We start from the raw sequence: 12,543 nt of genomic DNA on the forward strand, positions 1-12,543 counted from the left end.
CCGAGCACTCTACATTACCGACGGAGTAATCTGCATTATCGACCGAGTACTCTACATTACCGACGGAGTAATCTGCATTACCGACAGAGTAATCTGCATTACCGACGGAGTCATCTGCATTACCGACAGAGTTACTTTTATTACCGACAGAGCAATCTGCATTATCGACCGAGTACTCTACATTGCCGACAGAGCAATCTGCATTATCGACCGAGTACTCTACATTACCGACGGAGTAATCTGCATTATCGACCGAGTACTCTACATTACCGACAGCGCAATCTGCATTATCGACCGAGCAATCTGCATTACCGACAGAGCAATCTGCATTATCGACCGAGTACTCTACATTACCGACGGAGTAATCTGCATTATCGACCGAGTACTCTACACTACCGACAGAGTAATCTGCATTACCGACGGAGTAATCTGCATTACCGACAGAGCAATCTGCATTACCGACAGAGTAATCTGCATTACCGACAGAGTAATCTGCATTACCGGCGGAGTCATCTGCATTACCGACGGAGTTACTTTTATTACCGACAGAGCAAACTGTATTATCGGCCGAGCAAAAGTATGAAATAATTTCAAGTCAATTTATATTAATACGCACCAGATATAGATAAAATTACTTAAAAGGAGGAGTAATCTGCATTACCGACGGAGTAATCTGCATTATCGACCGAGCACTCTACATTACCGACGGAGCAATCTGCATTACCGACGGAGTAATCTGCATTATCGACATAGTAATCTGCATTATCGACCGAGCACTCCACATTACCGACAGAGCAATCTGCATTATCGACCGAGTACTCTACATTACCGACAGAGTAATCTGCATTACCGACAGAGTAATCTGCATTACCGACAGAGTAATCTGCATTACCGACAGAGCAATCTGCATTACCGACGGAGTAATCTGCATTATCGACATAGTAATCTGCATTATCGACCGAGCACTCCACATTACCGACAGAGCAATCTGCATTATCGACCGAGTACTCTACATTGCCGACAGAGTAATCTGCATTACCGACAGAGTAATCTGCATTACCGACGGAGTAATCTGCATTACCGACGGAGTAATCTGCATTACCGACAGAGTTACTTTTATTACCGACAGAGCAAACTGTATTATCGGCCGAGCAAAAGTATGAAATAATTTCAAGTCAATTTATACTAATACGCACCAGATCTAGATAAAATTACTTAAAAGGATGGGGAAATGCAGTGAAAATTATGAAATAGTTGAAATAGACCAACAGAGTAATCTGCATTATCGACCGAGTACTCTACATTACCGGCAGAGTAATCTACATTACCGACGGAGTACTCTACATTACTGACAGAGTAATCTGCATTATCAACCGAGTACTCTACATTACCGACGGAGTAATCTGCATTATCGACCGAGCACTCTACATTACCGACGGAGTAATCTGCATTATCGACCGAGCACTCCACATTACCGACAGAGCAATCTGCATTATCGACCGAGTACTCTACTTTACCGGCAGAGTAATCTGCTTTATCGACCGAGTACTATACATTACCGACGGAGTAATCTGCTTTATCGACTGAGTACTCTACATTATCGGCCGAGCAATCTGCTTTACCGACCAAGCGTACTGCATTACCGACAGAGAAATCTGCATCATCGGCCGGGCAATCTCCTTTATCGGGCGAGCGCGGTGCATTGCCGACGGAGCAATCTGCATCATGGACTGAACACACGGCATTACCGACAGAGTAATCTGCATTATCGGCACACTCTACATTGCCGATAAAGCCATCTGCATTATCGGCCGAGCATTCAACATTACCGACAAAGTAATCTACATAATCGACCGATCACTCTACATTATCGACTTTTGTCGGCAGAGTAATCTGCATGATCGACCGAGTGCTCCATGTCCGGCAGAGCAATCCGCATCATCGACCGAGTAATCTGCATTATTGACCGATCACACGACATTACCGACAGAGTAATCTGCATTATCGACCGAGTACTCTACATTACCGACAGCGCAATCTGCATTATCGACCGAGTACTCTACATTACCGACCGAGCAATCTGCTTTATCGGCCGAGCACAAGACATTATCGACAGAGTAATCTGCATTATCGACCGAGCACTCTACATTATCGACTTCTGCCGACAGAGTAATCTGCACTATCGATCGAGTACTCTACATTACCAGAAAACCCCGACCAATGGAAATTCCACTTTCAAATTGAAACTTTCAGAGTGGAGACAAAAATTTTCTGAAGTGTCTCTTTGTTCGAGGGTAATATTAAATGAGGAATTGTCGCGACTTGGTAGAAACGTGAAATGTTTAAAAAATAGTGCTTTTGGGGGCAAGACAATATGAAAGCGAAAATGTGAGGTTGGAATCGACTGATCCACCTTCATCGAACTATAGACTTCTTCGAAATATTGGGTTGGAAGCTTGGTAGAAAATGTATGGCGTAGATATTACGTTGCCACTGGGAAATTATGTATTTCTACAGATTTGTGAAACGCATGAACAAACTCACGTCACGTCACTTTCTACCTTCTAGGATGAAAAGCTTCCACTAAAATGACCGTAACGGGGTATGTTAATGAGTTAATATTGCTGAAACGTCGGTCCATGTTAAATAGGAGCTCGAACAATGCGCATAATTTTGTTGACGCGTGATCCTATATCGAGCAAGGCTGCATATGTTTGTAGTTTTTCGATAAATTAACCCCGTTGGAAAGCATCAAGGAGGTTTTGTTACCGCATACCATGGCGTTCGTGTTCATCGTGTTTCTGAACGTCTATCCAACGCGAATGCTGGTAGACTGCGGAGAACTTTTATCAAGCGTGAGTTTGTACATTCGATTACTTCACGGTCAATTTACTCTTTTTGATGCCTTTTCAGGAATGTACTGCAGGCTTTCGAATTGGTGCTTTGGTACAGAAAGACTGTACAGTTTGCAAAAAATTTATGGCGAAAATCACGTACCTGTACAGGAGGTCGTCGAATTTTATTAATTATTATTCTTCGTAGTTGTATATATTGTTTTTCAGTTCCCATTTTATACGCGGAAAACTGCAGTGTTGTTATGGTATTAGAATATTTTTTTTTGGCACGTTAATGGGCTTGTAACTATACTTAACGACTTATTCAAATTCTTTTTACATTAATTTCTTTGATTCTCTAAATATGGAGCCTCGAGAACCCTTTAATAATTTTATTATTCTGAAACAGGAATGCTGATATTAATAACTTTAGAATCAGATCACTTCCAACAAATTTCGACTTATCTACGATCCTTAAACTTTGTTTTTGTTCAATTTCGAGCATTATTAGAAATTCTCATTACACCCAATTCAACGTTCTTTGAGTTTCAGCAGAAATTTTCGGCGAGTTTTATTTTTCCGTGAATCGCGTTTGCACTCCGTTCGTTCTCCGTTCGTAATTTCATAAATGAAAAGAGAACAGAGAAGTGCCCCACGCGTGGAAACCCAGGGACCATCTCCGCGTTCTCTGTTCAACGGAGTCAGAGAAAATGGAGTTGTAAGGAATTCAAGTTTTTCTCGTTAAACCATGAGTGGACTCTCAACGGCGCGAAAAGAGTCCTGTGGAACTTGCAACATAGATTTGTTAAACTCCCCCTCCCTGCATTATCAAATTCAATTTGCAAGATTCTACTCCAACGACGACGACACTTGTAAAAGCTTAGTATTCCTCAAGAAACTCAATTTTGTCTTTTCGTGATTGTTCTTACAATCACGCGGAAGACTATTTTTGTTTAAAACTTTTGTAGATATTATGAAACGATGCACATGCCACCAATGGGAGCAATAATGCAATAGTGTATGGATCTGTGCAATTTGTCACTCGTCAACTTTTAGACAGCATCGTTAAAGATGTAAAATGGTAAAGTTTGCTGCTAAGATTAACCAATCACTGGCATCTCAAAGAAGTCGACAAATATTTTCCGGTTAGCTTTCCAACACTTAGGACAGTGGCACTCAATGGATTGAAATCGAAGCAAAGGCCACCAGCAAAAGAGAATTCAATGAATCCTTGCCTTTAAGGATAGATTCATCCTTGAACCTGGAGTTTTTCTTCCCTTTTAAAGAATTCATAGAACTCGAAACAGATCTAAAGCCAACCCCTTTGGATTCCAACTCGTCCAGAACTCCCTCGACGTCTCCATATTTTCCATTCAAGATCCTTCAGAGCTCGATACCTTACTTCGCCGTGCTTTGCGCGCTGAAATAGTAACCGGCAGCCAAGAATGGGATTCGACGCAGACCGGAAATTGCGACAGTCACAATTGTAACAGCGGAATGATTCACAGGATTGCACGCCACAGCGGTGGCTGTATCTTCGTAGGAAAACCAGAACCGGAGGGTAGCTCAGCGATTGAATTAAGTTTTCCTTTAATAAACGCATTCCAAGCAACATCTTTGTGTCTCACTCGGTAGTCATTGTCTCAGGAGACGTTTTCAGGGACGACGCAGCTAACCCCACTTGCGACTCACCTCGCGAAGAGAGAAGTAATTTCCGTGGAAACGGTGCTCTGACTTCTGCTGGCAGTTATTTCATTATTTCGGTTTCCAAAGCAACCAGTTCGCGAGAGTTGGCTCTCCGAACGCTGCACTGCGAGCGTTTAGATATTTATGACAATTGATTCCTCGATATCTTCCCCTAAGCTTAACAGTAACGCGTCATCCATGAGACTCTGTACATCAATCGCTTTAGTTATTGTTAGTTTACCGTATAATACGTGTCCTGGCGTTAAAACCTTCCTCAAAAGGAAAATTCCTCGCCACGTTCTAAAGAAACCAAAGTTCACTCCATGAACACCCCAGCTTAAACCAGTCTTAGATCAAAGAGTCTCCTCTCCTACGTCGTCCAGGAACGCAAAACTTTTCGACGCACTCACGACGACGCCCCCAGCATGACTGAGTGCAACGCTAGCCCGGGAACGTCGAAAATCATCGATCGATTTCGTCCCAGAGAGAAAAGAATTTCTAGCGAGGCTGTCGCACGCGCGTCAAGAAGGAGCGCGAGAAATGCGAAAATAAGATAAAACTACCCGGGTAGGAAAATTCCCGAGGAATTTCCTGACGACTTTGTCGGCCAGACGTGTTATTAGGGAAAGTTTCCGTTGTTTCGCGCGAAAAGGCAACGGTTGGTGGGATTTTAATCATTCACGAGGGCGTTTCGTGGAAAATAAAAGAGTGAGACGAGGGCTTCGCGAAAGGGTCGAATCGCCAGGGTGAACAGTCGCGTGCTGTCCCTCGTCCCGCGATGGACGTTTTCGAGAATCGATACTACAAGGTCACCAGGTTCTTCCTGGACATCACTGGGCACTGGCCCTACGATCGTTCGAGGACGAAGGCCTTGAAGAGAATCTTTGTTTATCTGTACCCTGCCAGCTGGATGATTACGCAGGTATCTTGGATATTTTCTGTGATTGCTGCCTTGGAATTCTTATTTGTTTCTTAATTCTGTCTGGTTAAAAAGTGACTTGTAATTTGTAAGAGTCTGAACGACTCGTGACTCTGGAAAGATAACAGCTCTTATTCCGCTAGTTTTTCAAATTTTTAACGACTGAGTTCAGCAACGACCTCATGATCGAAATTTTCACACCGATAGGAGCTTCCTCGATCGCCTACGTAAAGGTTATTCACTTGTTCCTACACCTCCGACACCGTGAGTAATGAAATAACGATGAAATAACGAGCAATGAAATTACGAACGACCGAGTGCGTGCGCGACCAGCGTGTTACATTAATTGATACGCGCGTAGATGTTCGAATAAAGAAATTTCTGACGAATCCTTCGTTCTGTAATTGCAAATAATAATAATAATAATTTTAACGATCGTTATTATCACGTCTGTCCCGAGTGATCGAACGAGGAACCGCAGGCGCTCGGTTCTGTTCCTCGCGCTAATGGAACTTAAGATTAATTGTATTGCGTTTGAGAGTAATTGTAACGATCATTAACGATTTTATCGTGCAGATATTAAAAGTTTTGGACGGTCAAAAATTATTTGTATTGCAAAATTTTAATTCAATTAATATAATTCAGAGTGGACGTAATAACAATTGGTTTCAAGTGGAAGCACTCATGAATTGATTCTGTTGGCCGAAGTATGAATTAAGATCAATTTAATTCTTTTATTAACTTTGATACAAATATTTAAATCATCAATGCAGTTTATTACATTTAATGGAGGATTATATCTCGTCCACGATAAAACAGAATCCATTACAAACTCAATTTCCTTTGAGCCAATATTTTTACACCACAGGCTGGATAATCGAGATTTCAATACTCGAATCCTCTGGATAACAGATAATCGATGATCTTTTTAATATAATTAACTTGGTTGGCAGCACAGTTATCCATTATTTTTTTTTTTTATTTCTTTGAGTCAATGCACGCGAGGAACGGATGAACTAACCCATCCAAGAATATTTACACGTTCTTCCTCCAACCGTGGACTCTTTCATATCCCTGGGAATGAAATGAAAGAGTTCCGCGACGAATTTTCCGGATTCTTTCGCAAAATGACGAAGCAACGTTGCGTGGCATATTAAATTTCGAAACTTATAACCAAATAGGACCTGAGCTGATCGTGCAACAGAAACTTTGGGGTAAATAGGTCAAGTAATGTAATTAATATTATATCTTTCTTTCCACTTAAAAGTATTAAAATTGAAAAATTTTAACTCAACATAGCTTGCAACTTAGATTAAAGAAGTTCTAATGTCCTAGTTTCCTTTGTAAACTTTGAGTTATAATATATATATATCGAAAAATATTCTTTTCAGGCCATCAAGAATTGTCGATCCTGTAAGCATTTTGTTTCTTAAAGAAATACACAGTATGTACGGGAAACAATAGAATGGCATTCATTCTATCGCAGGCTGCTATCGGAATCAGTTTCGCCTCTGGCTACGAAAGCGATCGTTGGGAGTGTTTCTGTCTGTTCCAATTATAGTTTCCAATTACAGTTTGTGTATTGTTATCAATAAAAATAGATATTTTGTTTCTGGTAACGATATGTCAGACGACAATTCAAAAAGTGGCACAACAGTGACGTTCGTTTCAATTTTATCAAGATTTCATTCCACGAAGAAGTAGGACGCGAGGGTACAGAGGACACGAACAATTCATAATAACCAATTCATGTATTTCTTAGTTTCCAGAAATGGCTTGGTTTCGTAAGTGTTTGAAGAACCACTTACCTCGGGGTAGCCGCCATCTTTGTTCTGATAGTTGAACACGTAGAAGTACGTTTTGGGCATGGGTTCCTCCACAGTTTCTGGTACTGGCGTAATGTCACGATTGTTGGACTTCCTCGTGTGTCTTAAAGTGAAGAGATCACCAGTTTGCACAAGGGGCGCCACGAACTGGGCGTCGCTGAGCGCCTGGACGCAGGCGTCCTTCGTGTTCACGGGGTGTTGCACAGTTCGCTCCCAGTCCGTGTACTCGTTCACCACCTGATTTATAATAAAAACGAAATGGAGCAGGTTTAACAAACAAGAAGTATCACTCAATAATTCAATCTATTTTATATCTTATAATATCTTTAAAAGTTATCAAATTGTACTTTTCAGTTTTAGATCGTATACAAATTATCTTACGACGAACTTAAAAATTAAGGATTTCAGGAAATGCCAGTTAGCCCTGAAATTAAAAGTTCTGTTAAGCCACAAAATGATTTCCTCTCGATTGAATCATCATTTACACCGCTTCACTTTTATTCGCCCTCCAATCTTTTCCATCGTATTTATTTATTTTTGTATCATTGTGCTGTTGTTTCGTAATACCGTCGATAACATTCGTGAAAAATCACGGGCGAACAATAACGTATCGCGATGAATTTCATTGAAATTCCAACAAGCCGTGGAACGAATTCTAACAGCATGGATGAAATGGGAAAACTGATACAGTAGTTCGCTTCCGCGCATTTTGTTAACGATAAATGCAAACGTGAGAGGAAGGGGGGGGGGGGATTCGGTCGAGACAGTTTGCCGGTTCTCGTTTTATCAAGCGTATCCTGTTTTTATTATTCGAGACAGTTTTTCGCGACGCGGTGCCTGCGTTCGTTCATGCTTTGACGAACGGGATAATTTTAACTGTCATCAGTTTTTGTAAACAGTCCAGTGAAGAGCGATAAATACAACCGTCGAACGAACTTTTGTTTCGTTTCAATTTATTATAAGGAATCGCGTTCAGTGATTTTTTCAATATAGTCCCATGTGGGATTTATTTTAACGATGAAAGGCGTTTGCATTTTTCTATAGCGATGAAATGTATATACATAGAATAACTTAGACACGCTACGTATTTGTTATATATTGATCAAACAAAGAGAAGAAATATCGCATGACATATATTCAGTTATTTAACTTATGAATTCGTTAACCATATTTCAACGCGATTGCAATCCACAGAGGATAATGCATAAATACGAAAAGTAAGAGATCGCAAATATTTAGTGGGAATTACAGAGCACAATTAGCAAAATAATTGATCATCTTTCATAAATTCCGATAAGCTGCCGATTTCGAAGATTATTTCCCAGCCGTTTCGCGTGCGTTTTCGTAATGCTCTTAGGGAATAATTTGGCAAACATTTGGCGGATCATCGAGTCTCTCGTTGCCGCTATAAAAATATATCGTTCCATGCCGCGTGCGCGTCTAATTATCCATAATCGTAAAACGATATTCAACCACAAATTGCGCGATAATTGTTCCGCCACGTGGATCATATCGATTGGGGCGAAAGTTTAAGCTTCGACCCGCTTTCGTTAATATTCACGGGACCAATTTTAAGCCCACAATCTCGACATTCGATGGATCGTTGCGAAACGATTAATTTACGATACAGGAATGACACGTTTCGTAGTCGCAATCTGTGTTCTTAAGTGATTGGAAAATGCAAGGGAAAGTTAACCCCTAACTATGCCGTTTCACACGCGAGATCACGTGTAAAATTCACACCGAGTTCAATGTTCATTAATAGTCTTATCAGCTCTAATGGAATACGCTGCATAATTAAATTGCCAGCTGGGACATGAACGCGCAGATAATGGGGATAAATTGGACGTAACGCGGATGTCGTCCATGGGGACGCGTACCAGACGCATTCGACTGCGTTGCGCGACTCTTATTATTCTGATTATTATTATTACATTCCAGTCGATATAAATACGATTAAATACATTGTGTACAGAGAAACTGTTCATTGGTATCTTTGGAGCGTATGGAACTCAGATTTATTAATATACGTTTCTCTTATTTAGAATCCTCTTCATTGTTCAATAAACGTGTGCAAATTATTGAGTTTAAAAACGATTACGAATTTACAAAAACAGATGTCGAATAAAATTTTTGTATATTTATTTTCTATCAACATGAACATCTACAATGTACAAAATTTATTTTAAACACAACAATCAACATGTACTTGATCATTCTAACTATGATTTCCTACTTTGATTCTTACTCGATCATTCTACGAAATGTCTTCGATTTTAATCAACAGTGTAGTCAATGAAATCTACTTACAGTGTAGAATATTTCCGTGAGATGGTAGACGTAGGCGTTCCTCACGTACGTCCTGATGATTCTGTCTCGCCTCTCGCCCTCGAATCCTTTCTGCACATCCTTTTCAGCGAACTTCCACAGAGCCTCGTTGTTGGTCACGCCGAATAACAAATCGTATTTGTTGTTGCTGGTGATCGGGGCTCCGTGCTCAGCTTTTTTTGGAAGTGGCCTGTAGGAGAAAGAGGACAGAGGAATAATAACATGGATAAAAATTCCTGCCACGTATACCTATATATGTCGCGTGTAAATTAGACAATTTTTTCTTCTGCGCACATACATAGTGCGTCATTACTGACGCCAAAGTAACTCTTTTATTTTGTTTTGCGTTTGTTTAATATACACGCCTCTGTAGGTCATTTCATGTTAGAGTTCTCCTCGCTATATCATCAAAAATGTGTGTTGCTTTCATATTGTCATAATTCACACTTATGAATATTCCATAAACCATTAATTTATTAAAGTTAATCAAAGTCAGAGCCAAGCCTGTCTCAGAATACGAATAAAACCCTTGGGAAATTCATTTCTGCGATAAAATCTAAATTCATATTTTCTAATTAGTGTCAATAATGAATGCTAAGGATTGATAATGCTGTAGAAAATACTACGCGTTGTGTTTAATGTAACAGCCAATGGAAATGTACCTATGAGAGCCGCAGAGTCCATTTTGGACGGTGCGTCAAGGGGTTAAACGAAGGTGAGCGGAGAATTAACACAACACCTAACTAATTATCGGAATGTCGATCGAAGGGAGATGTTTCTCGCGTGTGACACGCGTTGGCAACCGCAAAAACTTATTGCTCGAAGCCGCCTCGTCTCTCGCAACACCGTTGCCAGTGCTCGGATACGAATATGCTAATGACTTTGCGGAACGGGGCTGGGTCATTTACAATCCCGTTAATGAACCGCACTAATGTCCGCGGTGGATCGAGCTGGTTCTGCATCTGCTTTACATTTAATGAGGGGACTCGATAAAGTCGTGAGACGGGAAACGAAGACATTAAGGGAGTTCTTCGGCGGAGATAAGGACGTCATCGACGGATTTCGCGATGGTGCTTTATATAATTGGCTATTATTTCCAACGAAATTCTCGATTAGCATCGCCAAACAACAAGGAAACGGGACACGATGAATAACAATGAAAAATAAATCAAGATCGCGATTGCTGAGCAGTAATTGGCTTATTGTAGCCGGTGACGTCTTCCCAGACACTTTATTAAAGACGCCTCGATCATTTCTATTTATAGTAACTCCTTGGTTTATGAAATTATTTCACGGTGATCCGATACGAAAATAATTTGCTACCATATTGTGTAGACTAATTTTCTGGTCGATAAAATATTCAAAAACAATTTCTTTTAAATATAAAAACATTATGCATTGGATCAAATAATCATTGGATCTACCTTCTGAGAAGATGTAAAATATATTTTACAATACAACCATCTGATTTCCTAAGATCTGTCTCAAAAATTAATTATGCAGCCTACGTTCTCCAATTTGAATAATTGAAAGAAAAGCACTGTACTGTCCACATCTCTAACGTCATACTTGGTACGTTTCAGGTCACCTACCCGAATCCTTGGAATTCGGGGCCCAAGTAGGACAGCAGGTCCTTCTGGAAGTCAGGCTTGATGACCACGCCATCCACGCTGGGCCCAAAAGCGCTGAGGAAAGTGGGTGGCTGGATGTCGACCTGCATCAGCTCGTCCAGGCTACGTTTACGAAGACAGTCGACGATCAGCTCGTTGTCCTTGAACAGGTCCTCGGGAATGGAGCAGTTGATAGCCTTGGCGAGCTTCAACGCGTACGAGACAGGATCCTCGACCACTGCCCACGACGAAAGGGCGCTGCCGGAAAGCAGGATGGCTCTCTTGAAGAGACCTGCACAGTAAAAGGAAGTACTTATTAATGTTCTACTTTATTTTCAATTTTTTTTTTTTATTATAGCCTACGAAAAACAAGGCTTGATCTGTGCCTTTCAGCTCAAAAGAATTCGTACGCATACTCAATCCATGTATAAATAAGCCTGAAAGGTTCCTGACACTATGCATTCGATTGGTTCCTTAACAAAAATTCCGTACCATTTTTTAATATTTAATGTATGAGAGAAGTATTCTCTTACTTCATGGAAGCATTTGAATTTCAAAACGTGGAGCCCCCAAGTTACGATTCGTCTTATTAATCTTTCATTACACGCTATGACGATTTTCCTGGAGGAATCGAACACCCGCCCCCCCCCCCCCCCCCCCCCCGGTTGATTTATAACCGGATTCTGTAATCTGTCGACGGCTCGATCGTTTCAGGAACTTCGCGAGAAACTTCAGACAAACGACGAGAACTTTCTCAGGCGTACTCCGGGCCTGGTGGCAGATATCTTCCAAAGTACACGAAAGAAGATTCCGGAAGAGTCCTTAATTAATCAGTTTCTGTATCGAACGGCGAAAGTTTTCACAGGTCCGCGCGCTCAGCGACAACCGAGTCTGCTACGCGGCGACGAATTTCGAAACGGACGTGTCTTCGTGTGCTCGCAGCTCGAAATTCACCTCGAGCCCTGGAAACTTTGGATTCAATTTATCAGAGAGAAGAACTTCGGTGGGAAAAGAGCAATGGTGAAATTTTGATGCATAATTTTGTTAAAGAAAAAATACCAGAGCAGTCATTTTACATCTCCTTTTTAAATCGACGTAGATGTTAAAAACATTCTTACTTTAACTTTTTCTCGAGAATACTCTTTCGCGTAGTTGTTTCTCCAGCTGTTGGCCAAAGTATGAGAAAATGCTTCTTGAACTAATAATTTATGAAACGAGGCAATGTTACGGGAATGTTTAATATCTAGGATGGAACAGATGAAACTTAGTATCAAGAGATCAGTGAACATTCGATATTAAAGGAAGTTCCGAACGGAACAACGTTACATCGAGTACATTCA

At 40.8% G+C, this 12,543-nt stretch overlaps 1 protein-coding gene across 6 annotated transcripts in view; it reads right to left on the reverse strand.

Annotated features, from left to right (window-relative positions):
* The window catches only part of LOC128873276 (neuroligin-4, X-linked), a 328,845-nt gene that overhangs the window by 99,230 nt on the left and 217,072 nt on the right, over positions 1-12,543 (reverse strand). For all 6 annotated transcript variants that reach the window (XR_008456382.1, XR_008456383.1, XM_054116733.1 and 3 more), the window contains 3 exons: positions 11,186-11,495; positions 9,576-9,783; positions 7,248-7,502 (listed from right to left, as the gene is read on the reverse strand). Coding sequence is in view for 4 of the 6 variants with exons in the window: in XM_054116733.1 (XP_053972708.1) it covers positions 7,248-7,502; positions 9,576-9,783; positions 11,186-11,495 (773 nt within the window). In the remaining 2 variants the exon portion in view is untranslated. The remainder of the gene's footprint in view (positions 1-7,247; positions 7,503-9,575; positions 9,784-11,185; positions 11,496-12,543) is intronic.

This window comes from Hylaeus volcanicus, chromosome 3, assembly GCF_026283585.1.
Source record: "Hylaeus volcanicus isolate JK05 chromosome 3, UHH_iyHylVolc1.0_haploid, whole genome shotgun sequence".
NCBI lineage: Eukaryota > Metazoa > Arthropoda > Insecta > Hymenoptera > Colletidae > Hylaeus > Hylaeus volcanicus.